At 50.1% G+C, this 20,995-nt stretch overlaps 6 protein-coding genes across 6 annotated transcripts; 3 read left to right on the forward strand and 3 right to left on the reverse strand.

The window, feature by feature from the left end:
• Nucleotides 1-225: 225 nt before the first annotated feature.
• On the reverse strand, nt 226-1,454 carry TSR3 (ribosome biogenesis protein tsr3; the record flags this gene model as incomplete). Its single annotated transcript, XM_049251277.1, has 3 exons — nt 226-962; nt 1,015-1,151; nt 1,210-1,454. The coding sequence occupies 3 exons, from the start codon at nt 1,452-1,454 to the stop codon at nt 226-228; spliced, it is 1,119 nt and encodes a 372-aa protein (XP_049109577.1).
• Nucleotides 1,455-2,644: 1,190 nt separating this feature from the next.
• On the forward strand, nt 2,645-4,923 carry GGA2 (ARF-binding protein; the record flags this gene model as incomplete). The annotated part of the gene is made up of 8 exons (XM_049251278.1): nt 2,645-2,711; nt 2,773-2,860; nt 2,915-2,990; nt 3,058-3,351; nt 3,405-3,677; nt 3,731-4,124; nt 4,187-4,665; nt 4,723-4,923. The coding sequence occupies 8 exons, from the start codon at nt 2,645-2,647 to the stop codon at nt 4,921-4,923; spliced, it is 1,872 nt and encodes a 623-aa protein (XP_049109578.1).
• A 2,523-nt stretch (nt 4,924-7,446) lies between these two features.
• On the forward strand, nt 7,447-8,963 carry LOZ57_002201 (uncharacterized protein; the record flags this gene model as incomplete). Its single annotated transcript, XM_049251279.1, has 2 exons — nt 7,447-7,523; nt 7,580-8,963. 2 exons carry the CDS (start codon nt 7,447-7,449, stop codon nt 8,961-8,963), a joined length of 1,461 nt encoding a protein of 486 aa, XP_049109579.1.
• A 4,553-nt stretch (nt 8,964-13,516) lies between these two features.
• Nucleotides 13,517-15,421, reverse strand: SDS23 (cell separation during budding; the record flags this gene model as incomplete). Its single annotated transcript, XM_049251280.1, has 5 exons — nt 13,517-14,006; nt 14,084-14,262; nt 14,319-14,436; nt 14,504-14,970; nt 15,050-15,421. 5 exons carry the CDS (start codon nt 15,419-15,421, stop codon nt 13,517-13,519), a joined length of 1,626 nt encoding a protein of 541 aa, XP_049109580.1.
• An 882-nt stretch (nt 15,422-16,303) lies between these two features.
• Nucleotides 16,304-17,494, reverse strand: LOZ57_002203 (uncharacterized protein; the record flags this gene model as incomplete). The annotated part of the gene is made up of 2 exons (XM_049251281.1): nt 16,304-17,141; nt 17,193-17,494. The coding sequence occupies 2 exons, from the start codon at nt 17,492-17,494 to the stop codon at nt 16,304-16,306; spliced, it is 1,140 nt and encodes a 379-aa protein (XP_049109581.1).
• Nucleotides 17,495-18,360: 866 nt separating this feature from the next.
• Nucleotides 18,361-19,623, forward strand: LOZ57_002204 (uncharacterized protein; the record flags this gene model as incomplete). Its single annotated transcript, XM_049251282.1, has 2 exons — nt 18,361-18,831; nt 18,916-19,623. The coding sequence occupies 2 exons, from the start codon at nt 18,361-18,363 to the stop codon at nt 19,621-19,623; spliced, it is 1,179 nt and encodes a 392-aa protein (XP_049109582.1).
• Nucleotides 19,624-20,995: the final 1,372 nt, after the last annotated feature.

The following is a 20,995-nucleotide window of genomic DNA, read 5'->3' on the forward strand; positions in this document are numbered from 1 at the left end:
ACTTAATACAAAATCCCTCATCTTTTTAATAGATTCTTTTTTTTTTTTTTAAAATTAAAAAATTTTTTTTTTTTTTTTTTTTTTTTTTTTTTTTTGCAAATGCAACCATTTTGTAAAATAAGCCATTAGCCACATTAAATGAAATTCATTTGCATATTTTTGCCTTTATTTCATATTTTCATCGTTATTAGTCGAATGGCATTGCACGTCTTTTGTGATATGCCATCAGTGGACACTGAACTTCTGTGTAAACGCACGGCTTTTATTCTGCTGTTCTTTCTGGTGCTGCTTTGCTATAATGCCGGTCCTATCGGTGGCTATTGTTGCATTTAGTACTTTATCGAATGCCGCGTCATCATCGCCATCTGATCCTTCCCCGTCATCATCGCTAACCGACACGGCTGTTTTCTTGTCAAAAGCGGCAGGGCTTTTGAGTGGTATTAAAGGTATTGGAGGGTTTGTCTCTTTGGGGTCTTGGAAGGGTTTTGAGTTTAAGACTTTACGACGAAGCTCTGCCATCTCTTCCTCATCATCAGAATCCTCTGGAAGTGCATAGGGGTCACGTTCCTCGAGTGCTTCTTCTTCTACCTTTTCCTCAGAGTCATTATCATTGGCGTCCCCGTCATCCTCAGAATCAGCAAACCCCACGCGGTTTGTGTTCCCTGTTCTCCAAATATCATCCTCTGCACGTTCTGCACGGCTTTCTGAGTACTCTCTCTCTATTTTATCAAGCCATTTTTCTTCGGCTAATTTGATGTCTTCTTCCGTTTCGCATGCTGCATATCTCTTTAACAGTTGAGAATTAATGTCCAAGAATGGCTCGCCATATCTAAAGTGTTTTAAAATTTGGGTCGCCCAATCTTCATGACCGCAGATATAAAAGCAAGCGGCAAGGGCTTCGACACAGTTTAGTCTCCAAGGTCGGCCATAGTTGACGGGATTCGCGGCTACGAGGTAGGGAACTGTAGTAGTCAGTTATGCACGGAAAGCCAGCGGGACTTTACTTAGACTCACGTAGGCGTTCGCATTTTCCCCCGATCCTCGACCAAGGAACTTCTTTTACTCTCACCCAAGAACATTCAACAACAGCAGCTCCATACTGTTCAAGTAAAGGCTTATCCGCGGGGGAGAGAGTATGCTTCGCATTTGGACTAGTTTTGCAGATTTTAGTTAATATATCGATACGGGTCGCAATAATACATTGCTCACGATATTACAACGCCAGGGAACTTGTGCCCGATTGGCAACTCTCGCATTAGCCCAAAATGCATCAATTTCTTGCCTGAGCATTTTTTGGGGTCGCAATGGCCGAGGTCCCAGCAGGCAGCGTTGAAAGGAACACGCGGGGTATCGTCATTTTCGTTGTCGAAGTCGCGGGGAGGAAGGCGACGATGGCTGTCTCCGAAAGCCTTTTTGCTTCGTTTGGCTAACCCATCCTTTTTGTGTCGGACCATTGCAAAGAAAGTATACGTTTAATAGTCGTTATATTAACAATTAGAAATAACTGAGCTTCATCGGAGGAAATGTGGTGACATCAGAAATGATAGTAAAGTTAATTCATTAACCTTTGGAATTTTGCGAACCGGACCGACAAACATCCGCTTACAAGGATTGGCTGGATTTCAGTCGCATGTCCTCCATGTCAAATTGTATGGAGAATGGTATGGAGGAGTACGCCTGTGGGCATCTTGGGGATGCAGTCAGTTCACACACATGTTAGAGTAGTGACGTTTCAATATCTTTGGGTATTTGGCCTCATACCAATCTCGAGCCCATTACTGTTAAGAAATATTATTTTAGGATTAGAACTCTTGTATTTTCATCAACGAATGTTACGAGATGAGCTTCAGTTAGTTAGACGGTTTAGAGGCTGATATCTTCATTATAGGTGCTATAGTTTTGAGCTCCTCATGATTGGGTGGTGGATTCATTTGTTCTCCGTACTCCATACAAATGACTGCATCCCGTAATAGCCCTGTTTCCCTTAAAATATCATACATTCTAGCAGGAGACCAGCCACTGCTTCTACACCAAGCATTTGATGTTTTGCTTTGTCTCTACTCCATAGTAGGCACATGTGTTGTCTGAGTAACATAACAAAGCCGAGAAAGCTGTTCGATATGCGACGAATGGAAGCACCAGCGTTTAGTGCAACCATAATACAGTCGTGGGTGTTCCAGTTGTTATGTACATAGTTATGAGATCAGCTGGTGTGTTCAGTAGACTTCTGCACACCAAGAGCCGTTAGAGCCGTTATAACTACGCAGGGAGTACGAGGGACCGATATTTAGAGCGAGCTGGGTATAAGGCAAGTATTTGGTAGCCTCAAGGCACCAAAAAAAAAGTCAGGTCATCCTTGTAGCTTTCGCAGTTGGTGTTGTTGAGTTTCTTCGCCCCTTCAGTAACTAACTAACTACATAAGTTAAGCGGGGGAGGCACTCATTGATTGGCTGCCCATTTCGCCGAACATTGAGCGGACGTCAGCGCGGAGCTTCAACATCTGAACACAGCCTGTATTCTGTCGCCAGCCCTCCTGGACCTCCGCGATTTCAACGATACGTCGCATAGACGCTATTTTCTTCCCTTTTTTTCGGTTGCGGGTCAATCCATTTTAATCTTAATCGTGGAGGCCACGTCCGCACGCATGGCGGCAAGGGACCGCTTCGGGACCTATGCTGAGCCGGCAAGGTCAACGTTACAGCGATATATCTGTACGTCTTCTCCTTCTCTCGAGGCTTTTTTCACTAATTCTAAGCTTGTACTACCCCTTAGACAATGCATGCGATCCTCAGAACTACGAACCTAACCTTGCTCTGAATCTTGAGGTTGTGGACCTCGTCAACTCAAAGAAGGGCAATGCGTGAGTATTCTCAGATAGGTAGGGGTTTTGAAGTGTATATTAATGGATTTAAAGACCTCGTGAGGCTGCAATCAGTATTGTGCAGCTTATCAATTCTCGGAACGCCAACGTTGCCCTCTTGGCTTTGTCGGTATGTTGATTCATTCTTTTTTATAACATATCACTGGATGATGAATACTGACGATACATCTGGCTAGCTACTTGACATTTGCGTGAAAAACTGCGGATACCCTTTTCATCTTCAAATTAGCACAAAAGAATTTCTTAATGAGTTGGTACGGAGATTTCCAGAGCGACCCCCCATACGTTCTTCTAGAGTACAGCAACGCATCCTCGAGTGCATTGAGGAATGGCGGCAAACTATTTGTCAGACTTCGCGATACAAGGAGGATTTGGGGTATATAAGGGACATGCATCGATTACTGCTTTACAAAGGATATATGTTCCCGGAAGTGCGTCGCGAAGATGCGGCAGTTTTGAACCCAAGCGATGTAGGTGGAATGTTCTCACCTGATACAAATACCACGATCTAATGAAGCAATAGAATCTTCAATCTGCAGAAGAAATGGAAGAAGAAGAAAAGGAGGCACAATCTGCAAAACTTCAAGAATTAATACGGCGAGGAGGCCCGGAAGATTTGCGGGAAGCTAACCGGCTCATGAAGATAATGGCAGGGTACGATACAAGACATAAGACGGATTATAGGGCGAAAGCCGCAGAGGAGGTAGGGAAGGTACAGCAGAAAGCAAAGATTCTAGAAGAGATGCTTCAAAACCACAAGCCTGGGGACAGTATCGCTGAAGGAGATGTATTTGAAGTAGGTATTGGCACGTCAACGGTTGTGTTCGTCTTTTTTAATGTTGCCTCTAGGATCTCGCAAATGCACTTCGAAGTGCACACCCAAAAATTCAAAAGATGTGCGAAGAAGAGTCCGAAGATGCCGAAGCAGTTTCTAAATTACTGGAAATCAATGACAGCATATATCGTACAATTGAACGATATAAACTAATTAAGGCTGGTGATGTTCAAGGCGCTACCAAAATTCCCAAGGGAACCTTGGGAACAAGTACAGGGGTGAAAAAGAACGCCGAGAATGAACTGTCGCTCATTGATTTTGATGACCCTACTCCGACAAACGGGAATTCCAGTTCTTCTCAAGCGAGTGGAGGGACTTCATCCCTTGAAAATGATTTGCTTGGTCTGTCCTTCCAAGACTCATCTCAGCCTAGTGGTTCTATATCCCTACCCCTGAGACCTGGAGCGGGTAAGCTTCTCTAATTATCGAGGATGTGCTGTTCTAGATCTAATGAGCCTGGTGCTGTCTAGGTAGTCCAAACCAAACCACTCTGCCGTCTTTGGGCACATCTTCGCCCACCCCTCAACCATTAAACTCCGCTTCGATGAGTGCAGCTGCTCACCCCTCAGGTTCCACTCTACAAGGAGACCCTTTTGCATCCCTCGTGTCATCTGGCTCCCGGACCTCATCTCCCTTTCGTCAGCTTCAAAGCCCTAAGGCACCGTCCCCTTCATCGTCAGCCCTGCTGGACGTGGGCCAGCCCTTCTCGCCCCCCAATTTACAAACGACAGCCAACGCGCCCGCCGATGATGAATGGACCTTCACATCCTCATTACCAGAGGACGCACTTCCAACGTCAAATCAAACACAGGTCTTGAATTCTTCCATCAACATAGTCTTTTTCTCTCGCAGAATCCCAAGAGAAAACCGAATCCAAGTCATTGTTCAGTTTTCAAACAACTCCACTCAAGCCATTTCCCAGGTTCATTTTCAAGTGGCTATTGAGAAGGTAAGAAATCCTTTGGGTTGCTCTTTATGATTATACCTCTCTAATAGACCGGGGTAGGCATACAAACTGCAAGTATCCCCACAATCTGGACGACAAATTGCCCCGTTGCAACGTAACGGAATTCGTCAGGAACTGCAATTGAATGGGGTGGAGCCCGGGAATGGCAACTCAGTACGGCTTCGCTTTAAAGTCTCATACAAACTGGGACAAGAAAGCAAGGAGGAAGACGGCCATGTCCCCCCGCTGGGGGTCATTTAAAGCGGTGTCCGTATTTTATAAAGGGAAATCTTTGAATATGAGAGCAATTCTAGCCTTTGTCTCAGCTTCCAAGGGCACGTAAAGCGGCCTCTAAACCACAGTGGCGGCCGTTAAGGAGGGTGTAGTGAGACATGCTATTACCAAGACCTAGTCCCCTTTGGCCCTCTACGCCGTGCCGTGCGCGTAGGTTATGCGGGCTGGCCGATCATTTGCTCCATTTTGCCCCGAGCGTAGTATCCGTATAGGGCTCAACATCAGCCCATTTTTGGTAGTACGGAGTAGCAGAACCATCAAACACCTCAAACAGCAGCAGTCAGCCAACCAGGGCTCATAGTGGACCCCGAGATTGACTCAAGGCCTCTCTCTCTCCCTTTTGGCATTCTTGACCTAAACAACATATCGCTATTGGTTCTATGGGAGAGCGGCGCTGCTCGGCAGTTTCGCCACTCTCACGAGACCTGCGCAGCGCCACACTCTAGGTTCGCTGATGTAAACATTGGTCCGAGCGTCTTCCGCTTAGGGCCTAGCACGGTTCTGCGCCTTTCCGCGCCGAAATCCGGAGCCCTCGCCATCATAATAATAATAATAGGCGAAACCACCAGCAACCGCGGACGCTGCGGCGTGTTGTCGGTGGATTCTCCCCGGCTCGGCTCTCTAATGCAGGTGGAGGTCCTCCATCATGGGCTGGATGGCGCCCATCGTGGGTCGTCACGCAGGTACGAAATCCTTCGCTGCCAATGTTTCCCCCCCCCTCTCTCCATGTGTTTTTGGCTCGGAAGAACGGCGCGCGCGAGGTAGTTGCTAGGTGGCGAGACTTCAGTTCTACTTCCCGCAAGGCCCGCCGCATCTTAAGTTAGTTAAACCTGGCAAGCAGGTGCCTTACTTTTTCTGCCATCCTTTTCCTCGTACAAGAATCCACAATGGCGAGGGCTTACTTTTTGGCATGCTGCTTTCGCTTAAACAGCAATTATTGTTGCTAATTAGATTCTGCTGCTGGCTTCCCGAGCGCTGACCACTTCTACATAGAGCCCCCATGCCAGGCTCTGAGCAACCTATCTGCCGCTTCAGGTAAGAGGGGATTAAACTCGCAGAATGATCTGCCACTAAAATAAGAAATTCCCGATCATGACCGCGGGGATCCGCAGGGTGGTCTAGATTGCTTTTGCTCACCCAGGAAACCTTAGGGAGTGAGGTGATGGCAAGCCAGCGCTACTTGACGGTGCTTCCAAGGGCTGGCCAACGAAAACAGCACAAAAATCACCTAGTATGGAGTTTCTGCCTTTCTTTGACAATCCCCGCTGCCTTGGCTCGAAAATAGCCCTCGCCAGAACCTTATCCAAAGCCTCTGCGGAGAAAACAAGCCAGCAGGCCTTGAATTTGACCAGTCATCTTTCTCCGGCTTCTAGATAGCTAGGAGGGGGCGGCCTCGTACACCCTAAGGAGTCTTCTTGTCTTGACAAGACACACGCTCCGTAACTATCGGCTCCACAACCCGCTTTGCCTTTGGGACCATTCCACAGTGGAGGGGTTGATCCGGATAGGACCCCACTGATTGATACCCATTTTGCCTATGGACCCCGAGCCTGTAGATGTTATTGTTTTGTTCTTCGCGGACCTCTTGTTCGCGAATGAACATGTCTCATGCGCCCACTCTAGCTCGAGAGTGGACTAGCTAAGCGCAGCGAACTATAGAGTTATGCGCAACTACGAATCGGAGGGGGATCGAGTATTGTCAGGAGCGCCTTGGAGCAAATTGCCGGACAAAAACATTTCTTACATACGACATTTGGCGTCTGTAGAGATTTCGTCACAACCTCGGCGGGTTGAGGCTCTTCCGTGGACTCTTATCTTTGCTGTAATTTCTAGCACAGTCATAGATAACTTGTTGCGTTCCAAAACTTGCGCGTCTTATCCGTCGCCAACAGGGAAGGGGAAACGGCCTGTTATACGTTTCCGAAAGCATCAGAACTTTGGCCGATAATTATGACTGTACTGGCATACAACCGTGCGCGAGAGTTGGAGTACGCGCGCATCCGCAGAAACCGTATCTTGTTTCGCTGTAACGTGCCCACTGCGACAAATTAGCCTTTGGCTGCCCTCCCTCATTCCAAGAGCAAGCCTCGAAAGGCCAAAAAGCATAACCAGAGCTTATGAACCATGGTTCACGCGAGTACGCTTCCATAACCGCCTCCGAGGGCACCTAGCAACGAAGCTCCCAGCTCATAGCATATTATTCCTCACCCCCTCCCATGTTCTTCTTAATTTTTCTCTTTCCTCTCCCAACCTTTTCACAGTTATTTAGTTAGCAAATACTCCACGAAGTTTTCTCTTGTTGTTTACATTATTCAACCCTCAACGCTCTCTCTGAGCTCTTATAGTGACAACTCTATACCTATTAACACCTGAGCAAGACTCCAAACACTCGCACGCCACCTTTGTGAATACATCCTTCTTACTCTCCTCCCTCTACTTGCTCTTGATTTCTTACGGAGACGTGTATCTTCAGCTTACTCTTCTTTCACCATGCCTCGCGTTGACAAGAGGAGACGCGCTGTGGATAAGCCAGAGAAGGACCCGGCACGACTGGAACATCAAGAACGGTAAATTTCTCTGCCAGCACTTCCATTTCATGATATATACTAACGGGGTACTTTAGGGCGTATATTGCGGCGTCCAGGCGGACAGACCGCAGTCCCCAGGCTCGCTTTGGCTCAGCTCGGCGTGCTTCTGAACTTCATTTCGAGCGAAGTGGGCGCCATTTGCGCATTACAATGGAGGCCGTTTTAAACGAAGAAATGTACGAGGAGTTGGACGAGAACCGGGAGCGCCGGGAGCTCCTCTCATCTCTTGAGTTGCAAAACGACAAGCTGACGCGACAATTACAAGAACTGTTAATTCTTCCCAAGCCGCAGCCCACCTTGTCGTCTTGTCCAGTACCTGCACAGCAACATCCCAGCAACAACGGGCCTTCTGCGCTGTTTCAGTATCCAGCCCAGAACATGTGGGATCAGCCGGTGCTGCAAAGATCCATCTCTTCGCCGGAGTTGTTCGCGCAGGCCGGGCATGATCCGCGTCATTACCCTGGGGGTGTTTGGGGAGCGCAGCACCCTCAGCCGGCTGTCAGCCAGGCTCCGCCCTACCAACGCTCGACTTCGGCAATGCCTGGGGATCCGGCCGCAAGGCTGCGACCCAGCTACATGACCACGGGGCACTTAGCGCAGCAAATGCTGGATGCACGGGAACGGGAACGGCTCGCCGGTCGCCCAAGAAGCGCAGAAGAAAGCCCATATCTCCAGAGCTACCTCGAGATCCGTCGCAACACTGTGCCAAATGTTGGCCCGCCAATGAATGTGGTGGCTGCACCCCAGGGCCCGGCTCAAGCATTGAACCCCGGCTTGGCACGCCTGTCGATGCAGGGAACCCGCTTCGTCGGAGCCGATCAGTTGTATGGAAATTACCCAGCGCCACACAGTGATGCGGTGCAGAATGGCATGCATCCCCGTCCCCAGTTCGCCCATGTTGCCCTGACGAACCCTCCGGTGGCCAATATTCCGGTACACAGTAATCCGGTCCCGAATGGCATACATGCAAACGCCCAATTCTTCCAGGCCTGCCAGACGAACCCCCCCATGGCGGATGTTCCTCCCCAGGCAGGCCCGGCACTCCAGCCGTTTCCGCCGCACAACCCCCAGCCCGCTACGCTGCCGGAAGGCAACTCTACAAACAACGCCGCTTGGTCCGATCCTATGAATGAGGACCTCCTTAGCTTTATTCGAGACTTCAATCAACCGCCCGATCTGACATCCGACGATCTGACGCCTAGCCCAGTGTCTGCATACTCGAACATCGAGGTGGCCCAACAAGACTTCCCAGAACGGCCCAGCTTTGGTCGCTCCATTTCAGATCCAGAGCACCCGATCGCGGCTTCTATCACAGATGCCGAATGGCAGGCTTATTTCAATAGCGGCTTCTGGAAAACTACTTCTTTCGACAACGACTTCATGCCGCCTGGGAACCCAGAAGATCCCCCGCCCTGTTAATTATCCCACCTACAACACATTCGTTCACTCATATAATTTCCTTGATATTTAAGCCTAATGCCTCTCGAAAGCGAAAAGGATACCTGCAATAATCCTAGCATTTACTTATTTTTAGCATGCGCCTTCGATATTTTTACTTAATCCTCTAATAATAATACTTATTTGACGGATGTTCCAAGTTTGAGCTAAAGGACATCAGCACCAGAGTGCTATACATGGCCCTTAACAACTACCCCAAAGATCATGTCGCTATTTGTTACAGTCTTTTTACATATTGGTTCTCCCATGATTACGTTTTGGCCTTCTTGTATACTGTTTGTCCACCCCAATGTATATTCTTATCCCTACCTTGCGGCTAGAATGGGAGGTTTTGTGAGTGCATTTTTCTGGAGTATAGGGGGGAAAAAAGGTTGGGGCTACCGCAAGGCAAAAAACGCCATGGGAGTTATTGGTTGAATATTGGAAAAAGCTGGCGTCCCTCGTTTGGTCAGTTTCCAGTGTACAGTATCTTTACTGAATAGTCAATCAATGAAACAACGCATTCTTACTCAGAGTGGCTTCCTTGATTCCCGATCAACTGCAGCACAGAGTACAGAGTACAGAGTAGACTAGTTAATACATACATCCGTCGGGGAACATCACTCTGGATGTCGGCCTGTCCCTCCTTGCTATTGGTGAGAGGGAAATTGTCTCAGCTAGCCATCCCGACGCCGACATTTTCCCGTTAGTGAGGACCGTAGGTTTGCAGAGGACAAACTTTACAAAGCATATCCGGCCAGCAGGCTAGGCACAGAGCATTATTCCCTCGGGCATGCGGCCGTCCAGGCTGTATCCGGAATGCCTTCGTTTCTACGTTTTCTTTGTTTGTTCCAAGCGGTGGCCAGCGAGAACCAACTCTTGCACCGGGCTTGGGAACGAGCAACGTACTCCAGACTCGCCAGGAAAAGCAGGGCGGAGAGAGACCTGGCAGGCCCCAAGACAAAAAAAAGGCAGATTGCGTACTCCGTACAGCCGCGCTATCCGAGAATCCTGTGCGACCGCTCTGCCAGACACACGGAAGTGGCTGAGGCAACGCAAATCAGGTACTCCGGGCCTATGACTCCATGAGAGAGTTTGGGCTCTCTGGGCCAGCAGCCAGGAAAAGCGCAATGACGCGCGCGCGCGCGCCGCGACGCCGGGCATTCGGCGTCTGTTCTTGACCCAAGGCATCTAGCGAGAAAGGTTTGCGGTGCGGTGCGGCGATGGCGTTTTGGCTGCGGTATGCGCTCCGGCAGGCTTTGAGGGTCAGTGGTGGTGGCACCGCGGTTTGGGTTGAGGCCGGGATAGTTACTCAACTCAACTAGTTAAGTCCACAACGGCGACCAGGCGACTCAGGCACCAGGGCGCGCGCGGCGGCGGCCTTCGCTCAACCCTCGCGCTGCCCTCTGCGCCCCTCCGCCAGCTTCGCAGTCCCTCCGTCGCGGCCGATCGCGACAAGTCGCCGCCGCCACCGTCGGTGCTGCTGCTGCTGCTGCTGCTGCGGCTGCCTGTGGTTGCGGGCGCGGGCGCGCGGGCGAACGCGTCGGCCGGCGCGTAACTAGTGGTATGCGCTAGTACTCGGGCCGCCCCTCCAGCGCGCGGCCGGCCGGCGTGGGCGCGTACGGCGGCGTACGGCGGTATGCATGTAATTAATCCATCGCCTGTCGTCGAACTCGGCTTGTGTCGCCCGTCGCTCTGGATGCAACAGCCACCGTCCGTGCGGTTTGTCAGCGTTCCCGTCCGGTATGTGCTCAGATCGCCCCTCTCCAGCGCGCCCGCATTCCCCCTCCTTATGATTGTCAGATGTTCGAGCTATTTTCGGCCTGTGGATGGGGGAGCGGACGACGCTTGCGCCACAGGCCGCGGCACGAACTGCGGAGCTGTGCGCCAGTTTGGTGACACTCGGGCGTCCCGGCAGCAAGCAACGAGGCGCGCGCGCGGCTTTGATTATATCCTGGAGGCAAATCGTTGGTGCCGAACCGCATCGCGATCGACAGAACCTTCCGGCTCTTCTGCCCGGCCACCTACGTACCCACCTCGGGAGACGAGCGGCGACAGACGATCTATCAGAAAATCCGTCCTTGCGGTGGGCCTTTCGAATCTTCTGACAAATTCGACGGGCGTGCCCCTTTTTCCGCTGGATGCCAAACTACAGTTCCCTCCCCCCATGTTTCGGCAACTCTCCCGGGATCTACAGGGTGCATGCAGCTTGGGTTGGACCAAAAAGGAAACATGGTGTGACGCCCGATACCCAGGGCAGCTCTATACTGCGTATATCACGACTTGCGCTCTGCTGTGAAACCGCTTCCCCGCAAAATGCAAGCCACGTGTGTTCCGGCAATGAATTCCCATCTAAGCTCGGCCTCTGTGCGTCCTGCCGCACTCGTCACATTTCTACCGTCTGTGCGGGATCCGCCACGAGAGGTTCGGACCGTGGATGGTACGATACCTCCAGCAGCCTAACACGGCTCTGGATGCGCAAGAAACAAAACAATCGGAATACTCCGGCCTAGAGCGTGCTGCATGGCCTGGACTTGCGGTGTTCGTACGATTTCTCGCCAATTGATGAGGGTGCCTTGCTTCTTGCGCTGGGCATCGCCAAAAAAAAAAAAAAAAAAAACAACCTTCGAAGCTTTCACTAGTCAATGCACCCTGCATTCTGCAAGCATCCCAGTTGAAAAACGCAGAATATGCGCCCTGCATGTCTGACACTGATTCTCTTGGTTGCTACCTAATCAGGAGCCGCCCATCTCGGTACCTCAAAAAAACAACCCTCTTCGGCTTCTGATGGCCTAACCTCAGGCTATGATTGGGTCAGCCCGCGCCGTTACGCAAATTCTAATATAAGCGGAATTTCGCCGTGAGCCCGGACAAGACCCTCAAGGACTCCCCCACAAGGTTTCCGTGAGCCCACTTCGTCTTGCCGTTCTTCTTAATAATGCTCAAAAGATCTCCCCCTCTTCGCGAGTCAGAAGGAAGCGAGGGTAGTGAGCTTGAGCAAACTCAAAAAGAGCCCTGCGGCCCACGCCTGAAATAGGAACTGGGGAAAATACTCTTGGTGAGCGAAGAAGTTGAAAAAATTAAAGGAAACTTGGATTTTGTTAACTATACCAATAAACAAAGAAATGGTTAGATTTCCGGAACAGCAACCTTCCAAGATGGCAATCAAGGCACAGGTCGTAGCATTCAACGGTTTTGCCAAAATAAGTCTATTCTACGTGTTGCCCTGTTTTGTTGTGGTAAATTTGGCAGGCTGGGAAGCCTTTATTCCGCATGCACGGCAGTTACAGGGTAACTTTTCGTATCAGATAATCGGAGTAACTATCTTTCCCCTATTTTTCAATGTTTAGACACTACTCCGTACGGAGTACTCTACCTCTACTAGTTTGTTGTCCGTACTATCACCCAGGCCGCGCCATCCTCCAGCCCAGTCTATTGCTAAGAAAAGCCCGGCACTCTCAGATGAAAAACAGACTTCAAAAGAATCCAAATACCTGTCTTGGCCCTGGACGAACTAACGAACTAGTTCGACAAAAAAGCATTTGCCCAGGTTTGTGCCACGCGGTTCTTTTCAAGGCCTGGAAAAAGCCGTCCGCCAAAACCAACCCGCAACGCAAAAGCTGACGCTATTTAGCAACTACTTGAAAAAAGCCATGAACTTAGCAGCAAGGCTCGCGAACTACCAGGTGCGCGCGCTAGTCAAGTTGACCCACAGCGTTTTTCAAGCTTCTCCTAGAACCACACCGGCCTAGCAATGGAGCGACTACACTGCTACTACCAATTCTAGCCCATGGAGTATACGTGGAGGGGCTCCAGATGCTTTATATAGTGGAATCTGTCTAGCGGCTATTAATACGTAATTCCTCCAGGTTGTTCAGCCACCCCGCGGTGGCCAGCCCCATTCTCGGCCCCGTGGTACGAGATGGATACTCCGTAGTGGGTATGAGCTCCTCGATCGCGATCGTCTGGCCGGCGGGTAGGTCCGTCATCAGATCTCAACGCGAAAAAGTGGAACCCCCGTGATACTACGGGGTTGTGTACAGAGAAAGTTCGTTTTTCATTTTTTTTCTTAATTAATATTATGACTACACAGGTCGATGCGAGTGATAATCTCAATCTGATCTTATGAGATAATGATTGGTAAGGTGCTTTGTCAACGGAGTTCATGAGCGGCGGATGTCACAAAAAAAGCAACGTGAGGCTTTTGTGTCGCCATGATGCCAGTCAGGGTTTGACAGGTTGCCCAAACGCATATAACGTCCAGGAAAAAAAGGGGGAATCTGGGTTTGGGCAAATTGCGAAGCGGAGAAAAAGCCAATATTTCTTCCTTTCCAATGCTCCAACCAGAAAACAAGAGAACCACAACCTGAAAGAACCTGCTAGGCATTGCGAATAAATCGGGTAATGGAAAAGTAATGTAGGGCATCGCGCTCCGATTGGCTTGCTGGGGGACTGGCAGTGGTGGCGAATTTCAAAGGAACGGTGTTCGTTTTTTTTCTTATTTTTTCTTATTCCCAGGAGGCCAACGATGCACATCAAGGGCCAGTGCGGTTCCAAGTATCTCGACTATCGCCACTCTTCTGCACCCCAACGCTGCAACTGCTGCTTCGCCTTCGTCGGTTCCGGATATCGTTGGGATCTGCCGGCTTGAGCCCACTGGCCCGGGCATACAGGTTTAGGACGTCCGTTAGGCTGACGACGCCGACGAGGCGGCCAGAAAGCCGAGCACCCGGGAGGGCGGAAGCAGGTATTGCTGAGGAAAGAGACATTGGATACACGTTTGGCGACTGGGGGTGGACCATTGGGGTAGGATGATGTGGCTGGGCCGCTTGCGGAAATGACGGAGGTGACGTGTGGCTTGCGCTGGGACTCACCCTTGGAGAGGATACCTGGGCTCCAGCGACCGTGCTCGTGGCTGGGCCGGAGATACTAATAACTTGATTGGAGAGGGGAGCATGGACAGCTGAGTGCGCAGGAGTTGAGGGATTAGATGAAGAGGGCGATTGGGGATCGGTGACCCACATCCTATTGCAGATGAGTTAACACACACATCGAGCAGCATATTAGGCTGCACAAACGATAAAGCGGAAGGTATTTAGTACCGATGCGACTTCGTGGCAACCAGTTTAGCAACCGTATGCGCTAGCGTGGATTGAGGGTTGACGTGGAAAACGGGGAACGAGTCTTTTCCTTCATTCAGACCCCGTGTGGAAAGGATAACGGATATGAAGTGGATACAGGTGTCGCGAAGCAGGGGAAGCGAGGTTGATTTCGTAAGAAGCTACCCCAATATCAGCAAAAACCTACGATTTGGATTTGAACGAGTGGATCTCTCACTTTCACATCGACAACGGATATATTGCCGACTACATTGGACTGGTTGTCAACGACGGCGACCGATGAGATCCCCTCATTATTCATGAGCTCCAAGGCATGGCACAGCGGTCGATCGCCACTAGTTAGTTGTCGATGCACGTCAGCAGCATGACTCGCGGAGGTTCCAAAACTCGAAATGAACTCACTTAATCGATATTACGTATTGAGAGCCAAGGCCCAATTCTCGCAGATATTGCGGGTATAGCTGCTCAATTACCGGAAAGCTTCTAGCATTCTCCCAAAGAAACTTCACGAGCCTCCACTGACTGAAAATCCCCAAGACCTCCGAAGTATTGTCCTTTGTCACAATTATACTGTGTATCCCTCCACCAAACGTCTCAACCGCCCTTATCAAACTAGCATTTGGCGGAAGGGTGGTCAACGGGTCTTTCGGTCTTAAGTTCTTAACCTCTTTTAGACAGATCATTTGTCCTTCCCTTGCTTTTCTCCCCAGCTCTTCGAGAGACGCAGCATGTTCGTCATCCGGCTTCGTGATGCCAATAACCAACAATAGATATGCATTGAGGTCTGCATATTCGAAAGTCCCAATTACCGAGGTATGCTCTGGAGACTCCCGGATCAGCAGCAAGGGCGCTTCGCATTCAATCAAACGCTACACACGACCATACCATTAGTACCTAAGAGCTAAACCGAGGCTATCCAGAGCTCTCCTTAGAAAGTACTAAACGTACGTTCGTAGCATCTTCAATCGACATGTCCGCCTCCACGAAATGGCAGCTTGCCGGGTTCACCAGCTCCCCAACCGTAATCTGCGTCCAATCGCGGCCGGAAAAAGCCGGATCTGCACCGCTGTGAACAGGCGGATTGTCAATCAAGCTCTGTAGGGCAGCTTGACTCATCGACGGCCGACGCGCGCGGGGTGACGGAGGCATAGCGCGAAGAGACTCGGTAAGGCTCTGGCGATGCGAGGAAGCTCCGGACAGGGAATTGATGCGGAAATGCGAGGTAGACGGCGAGCGCGAGTCCAGACTCGAGCGAGGCGAAGAGACAGAGGACTCTCTGGACTTGTCCGACGTGGTGGTGGACTTGATGTTATCTGCCATGGTTGCTTGATCAGCTGGGGTCTTATGGGTAACTAGGAGGACAAGCAAAGCTATGACGCAGAGCTCGGTTTAGGCAGATAATAAAATTGGCTGCCCCCCCCAACGCAGAGAGCAGCTGTTGCCAAAGACAAGGGGAGATTCACAGTCAGAGCAGAAGTGAGAAAAGCACGGTTGAAGAAATCACAGTGATTGTGATGGAATTCAAGAGGGGCGACACGGAAGTTTGCTTTGCTTGCTCTCTCTGCAGGCATCACCAAGTGGGGCGCCGCTAACTAACTAACTAGTTAGGTAGTTAACTCACGGATGAACTAGCCGGGGATGCAGCGAAGGAGGAGGCCGTGATATCTCATCAGGAGCAATCAACAGCACCAGGATTGATGATGGGACGAATGGAGCTTTCAATTATATTACAGAACTGAGCTTTGGAAATTACATGTGGCTTGCTTTAAAAACTTGGTTGAACTAACTCTAGAGCTTGCTTAGAAATAAGTCACATAGTAGTGGGCTTCCCTCAGCAACCGAAGTATGTAGGCCATACACTACAATTAAGATGAATTGCCAAAGTCTTATGTGGAATTTCAGGGTGCGGCGCAGCCTAGACCATTGCTGACTTCTAAAAATATTTGTTTCATGCCGCCTTTTAGTGATTGGATTGCAATACCTCTAGATCTAGATGAAGGCAATCATCTTCGCAGTATCGTCCTTTAGGGTAGCTATGTCTTTATACTCCATGCTACTGACTGCTATGTTAGTCCTCTCAATAATGATAGTGTGTTCACATCATAATTCGGAGCAATTATACGCCTGAACTGGCCGAATTGGGGCTGGCACGAGCTATACCCAAGGGCTTCATAGGGTGGAGATCGATTTCGCCCACACATTTCAACTGTAACCAGGCTCCATAAATTCGGTGAGTAGTCCAGATATGTCTTTTTTTCGGGATCGTTTGGTGTTCAATGATCGAATCGGCTTCTTTTCTTCAGAGCTAGCCGTTTCTATACTGGCACTTGCATTGTCATTGGGGATGGTCCGATCTCTACGGAAGTGGTAGATCTCTGTGTAGGTAGGATCAAACGTGCCTTCGCGTGCCAGGCGAAAATACAGAGTCGGGACTAGGTCTTGTGCGGGCCTGGGTTGGGGATCTTGCAGCAGGTTACCGATATTTTTATCGAGGGAGAGTCGATAAGGCTGGATGATGGTAGAGCACCAACCGTGTTGTGTTCCTATTTTGAGAGAGGTTTGACCATCGAAATTCGGGCATCCTTTCAGAGTCAATGTGGATAGGGAAGGAAAGCTATCCAAGTAAGGAAAGATGTTAGTTGTCAGCTCGCTTTGGCTGTCCAGAATCAAGCTGTGGAGGTGCTTGAACGCCTTGCCAGCGTGCGCCGCTTCACTCCAGCGTCGTATCAAGCGATCGGTGACGGTGACGAAAGGACCGTCATCATACGTCCTGTGTCGTTTCGGTCGAGGAAAGGCTACTTCCAGAAACACGAGATTGGAGACAGTCGCTATGTCGACCAGGTCACCAAGGCTTGTGAACTCGGTGGAGACAGAAACTGACGTCTGCCAGGCCAGGGATTCGGAGGTTATTAGGCGGAAATACTCATGCATCGACATCTTCTTAGACCTTGGCCAAAATCTATAGACTCTTCGTTCCTGTTTCCACTCCTGCGGATAGACAGCAGCAAATATCTTCCACATATGGAGAGTCATGGATTCACTGGTATAAAAAGTCAAATTTTGTCCTGAGGCACGAAGGCGGGTAGCCTACCTATCGTCCAAGCATTTGACCAAATATTTTGCAAACGACCAAGGGACCTGGGCGAAATGCTCAACCGTCAGCTGCCGCTGGTCAGCCAGGACCTGCTTTGCAGCTATCGTCTTCAGAGAATTAACGCCCTGGCTGGGGAACGCGGCCTGGGGCCATATCAAGAAAGGCGACTCATGGGTCCAGGCCGGACCCAAAGCGCCAGACCCGGGGAGCAGCGAGCGTACAGGCACAGTGGTCTCCGTGAACATCTGGCCGCTGGCCTCATCATAGTGCCTCCTCCGCGTCACACCGCGAAACGTCATGGCGAGGGCCGGGGCTGGCGAAACAAGCCGGCGGACGCGATGCGACAGGCGTGGACGGGCGACCGGGCGAACAATAGCAGCCAGAGCCAGAGAACAATAGCAAGAAAAAGCTACGACGGCGACCGGCGCGCTGGGACGGCGGCGAGGAATAGAAATGCGCGTCGAAGCGCCGGGCAGCTCGCGGGTGAAGCCTGAGACACGGCGGGGGCAGCGGCCGTGCTGCGCTGGGCCAACCACCGCCCGCGCTGCCCCGATGGGCGCGCCGCCATCACACACCGCGAGCCTGCTTCTCTCCGACCTCGAAGCGCCCGCGACGAGGGTCTGCTCGACGCCGGTGGGCGAATCGCTGCTCGTCTCGCTCGATTTCGCGCTTCTGATGCCCCCATGGCTGTTCTGCAGCCGGTGCCCGCGGCCAGGTGTCGCGTTGCCGGGGGATGTACAGAGCGATTCATATTTGACCAGGTCATAGAGCCCTTCTATGGCCGCATTGCCTTTTCTTTCCTGTGTTTTGGCGTTATATCTTCTTCGTCCAAGCCGTTTCTGTCTGCTTGGGTCCTATGGCCTCGTTCTTCTCTCCCAAGTCCAGAGCCAAAGCACGATCAATTGCGTCGCTAGTCGAGACCGCCGGCCAGGCTGACAGTCCCGGCTCGTTCGATTGCAAATCTACATTCTCCAAGATGAGGAAAAAGAGGCCGCCTCCAATATGCATATCCGTGGAGAATGGGAATGTCATTTTGACTGGTCCCACCCCGACATCGACCGTGGTATACGCCGATCCACAATGGCCATCAACGCCCAAGACGCCGCATACAGCGGGCTGTACAAACCCTCGGTGTATAGAGCGAGATTCGGGACTCCTTTCCCTCATGCAGCCGCCGTTCGCCAGCTCGTCCCAGCCCTGGCTCCAATCAGCCCCGTCGTCCAACCCTTCAACCCCACCCCAACGATTCTTTCCGATGGCAGAGCTACCGGGCTCCGTCTACAACCCCATGGGTGCCGAACTGGCCACACCTGCAACACCGAGAAGCGTTTCGTTTGATTACGGAGCCAGGGCCTCTCTGGAATCGCCCCTCAGCCTGGTGCCCAGCTCAGCCCCTCCAATAGGCTCGAGCAGGTTCCGGGACCATTCTTTCGAATACGACCCGCCTGCCGAGCCTACATACAATGGCAAAGTCATTTCCGAAATGGACTTTGAAGACCTCATGAGTTCGCTTCCCTACCTGTCGCCAAAACAAATACAGTTGTACTGGCGCCAGGCTATGCAAAAGGAGGCACAGAACGTGAAATCGAACCCTCAGGGGAGGGAACAGTCCTCGACCTTTTCAAGAGTAAACATGGTAAGGCTTTATCCCTTCTCTCTTGATAATCTTCCCAGAGGAGACGATTTGAATACTAATCTAACATGTATGTTCCAATGATAGTTGCATCCTGAATCTGAGCGTCTTTCCCGTCTAAAAGCAGAATATGATATCCAGCTTGAGGAGAAGAAGAACGAGATCTGTAATGTATTAGAACTTCATGATGTACGCATGGGTGCTTTATGCAGCTTCATCTCTGAACGCCACTCCGCCGAGATTGATAAATCGAATGACCCTTCCGTGCGAAGAGTCCTAGAGATCATCGAAGGCCAGAAGCGCCGCATCTTAAGTATACCCAACGATGGTAAAGCTTCGTCAAAAGAATCGACGCGAATTCATGAATTGGAAACGCGTGTTTCCGACCTCGAGGCCCTCGTATCCCACCGCAGCCAGAAGCTCAATTCATACCAGAGTGAGCACAGGATTTTGCAAAGGGAACTTGATGATTTTGCCAAAATATCACAGCGGCAGAAGCAAGAGATCAAAGAAAAGAATGCACAGATTAATGTTCTCAACTCCAAGGTCACCCAGCTGGTGAATAACATGGTTCCTTCTGTATTTCCTACATCGTCACCAGCCACTTCTCACCAGGTTGAGAAGGAACTGCCATCTCCCTTGCCATGCAGCTCGAGAAAATTTGAAAAGTCGAAGCAGCGCCGGATACAATGTTCACGTACTCGGTCCGCGGATACTACGACTGGTTCAAATTCGACGCGTCACAGGGAGAATCTGGCATTCCCCGATAAACCGCGACGATCAACGGTTGTATGAATAGGTGTCTTAGTGCGGAATTCTGATTCTTATACCATTTCTTCTTTCGCGTTGGAGTCGGCTGGCCCTTTTTTTTTTTTTTTTCGGTTGGAGAGGCAATTTGACAGGGAAGCGTTCCATGCATACCCACGCCCCTGGAAGTTGTTTTTGTTATTTCATATACACAGTGATATCTGAAACAATACGGTTCTCTTCCTATGCTAAATGATACGATCATCATATAGAATGCGAATTGAATCTGGTTACTAAGCACACTGTCCTGTTCTTGCTAGCAGCCCTTTTTATATCATAGCAGGGAGAAGCATATTACAGTGTGCTTTGTGAAGTAGACTTCCAAAAATTTTATATCAAAGTAGAATTGATTATCGATATCCTTTAATGACTGTTTGACTGCCTGCGAAGATTGTGGTATGAATTTTCATTTGTCCAAAACGTATCAGATGGCAGCACTTCGTTATGAGGATGTATTAAAGATTTTAAAAGGTATCTCTGTTGTCGAACTTCTTTCACCCCACATACACGATTGATGGCTTGCCGAGCTGTTTCACATTATATAATTGAAGGTGGGTAGCAAAGATATAGCTGCTCCTATAATGCTATTTTCTAAAGGATCCGACATTGGATTGCCATGATGTGACAACAAGCATAACCTTCAACCGAAGTGCCAGACCTAATCACTCGAATTGACAATTTGTGTCCGTCATAAAGATTCAATGCTGTCTAGAATAACAGGCATCTTATGCACGCATGTTAACCCCCACGTCTCTTGAAAAGTGATATCTAGCCATTTAGCAGAGATAGACACTCTGAGTGACTTAGCCAGGAGGAATGCCTTTCTGGAATCCAGTCAAATAAGTGGCAAGGTATTTTGCCTTGCTCCTGGCCCTCTTTGTAATAGCTCGTCTAAACCCTTGAAGACAACATGTCGGTTTTTCCAGATTTGCAGCCCTCTTCTGTCCGATCTTGGGAATGCATAGTCTGGTTTACGGTACATTGCTGAGTATGTCAGAAACCTGAAAGGATCCTGGGGAAAACAATTCGCGCACCAAAATTTGGCTCTTGCAGGAAAAACCGAAAACAGAACTGGAATATGGTATATACGCGGGTGAATATGAGGACCTTGAGGGTTGAACGTCCGCGGTTCATGGGAGATTGACAAAGAACAATAAACGATTGCTTCAACAGGGTCTAGTAGATCTCTTGCTGCCTTGCTGTCAATACACGAAAAGATTCCTATGACGGTAAACTAGAAGCTTCGGGTTTGTATTTGCTCCAGTTCTATGACCGGGAGCCAATGTACAACAAAGAAAATGCCGATATGCCAGCTTATCACGGTGGCAAATTCAAGTTATTTCCTACTCATCATGAAGCC

This window comes from Ophidiomyces ophidiicola (assembly GCF_022830035.1).
Source record: "Ophidiomyces ophidiicola strain CBS 122913 chromosome Unknown scaffold_6, whole genome shotgun sequence".
NCBI classification, from domain to species: Eukaryota; Fungi; Ascomycota; class Eurotiomycetes; order Onygenales; family Onygenaceae; genus Ophidiomyces; species Ophidiomyces ophidiicola.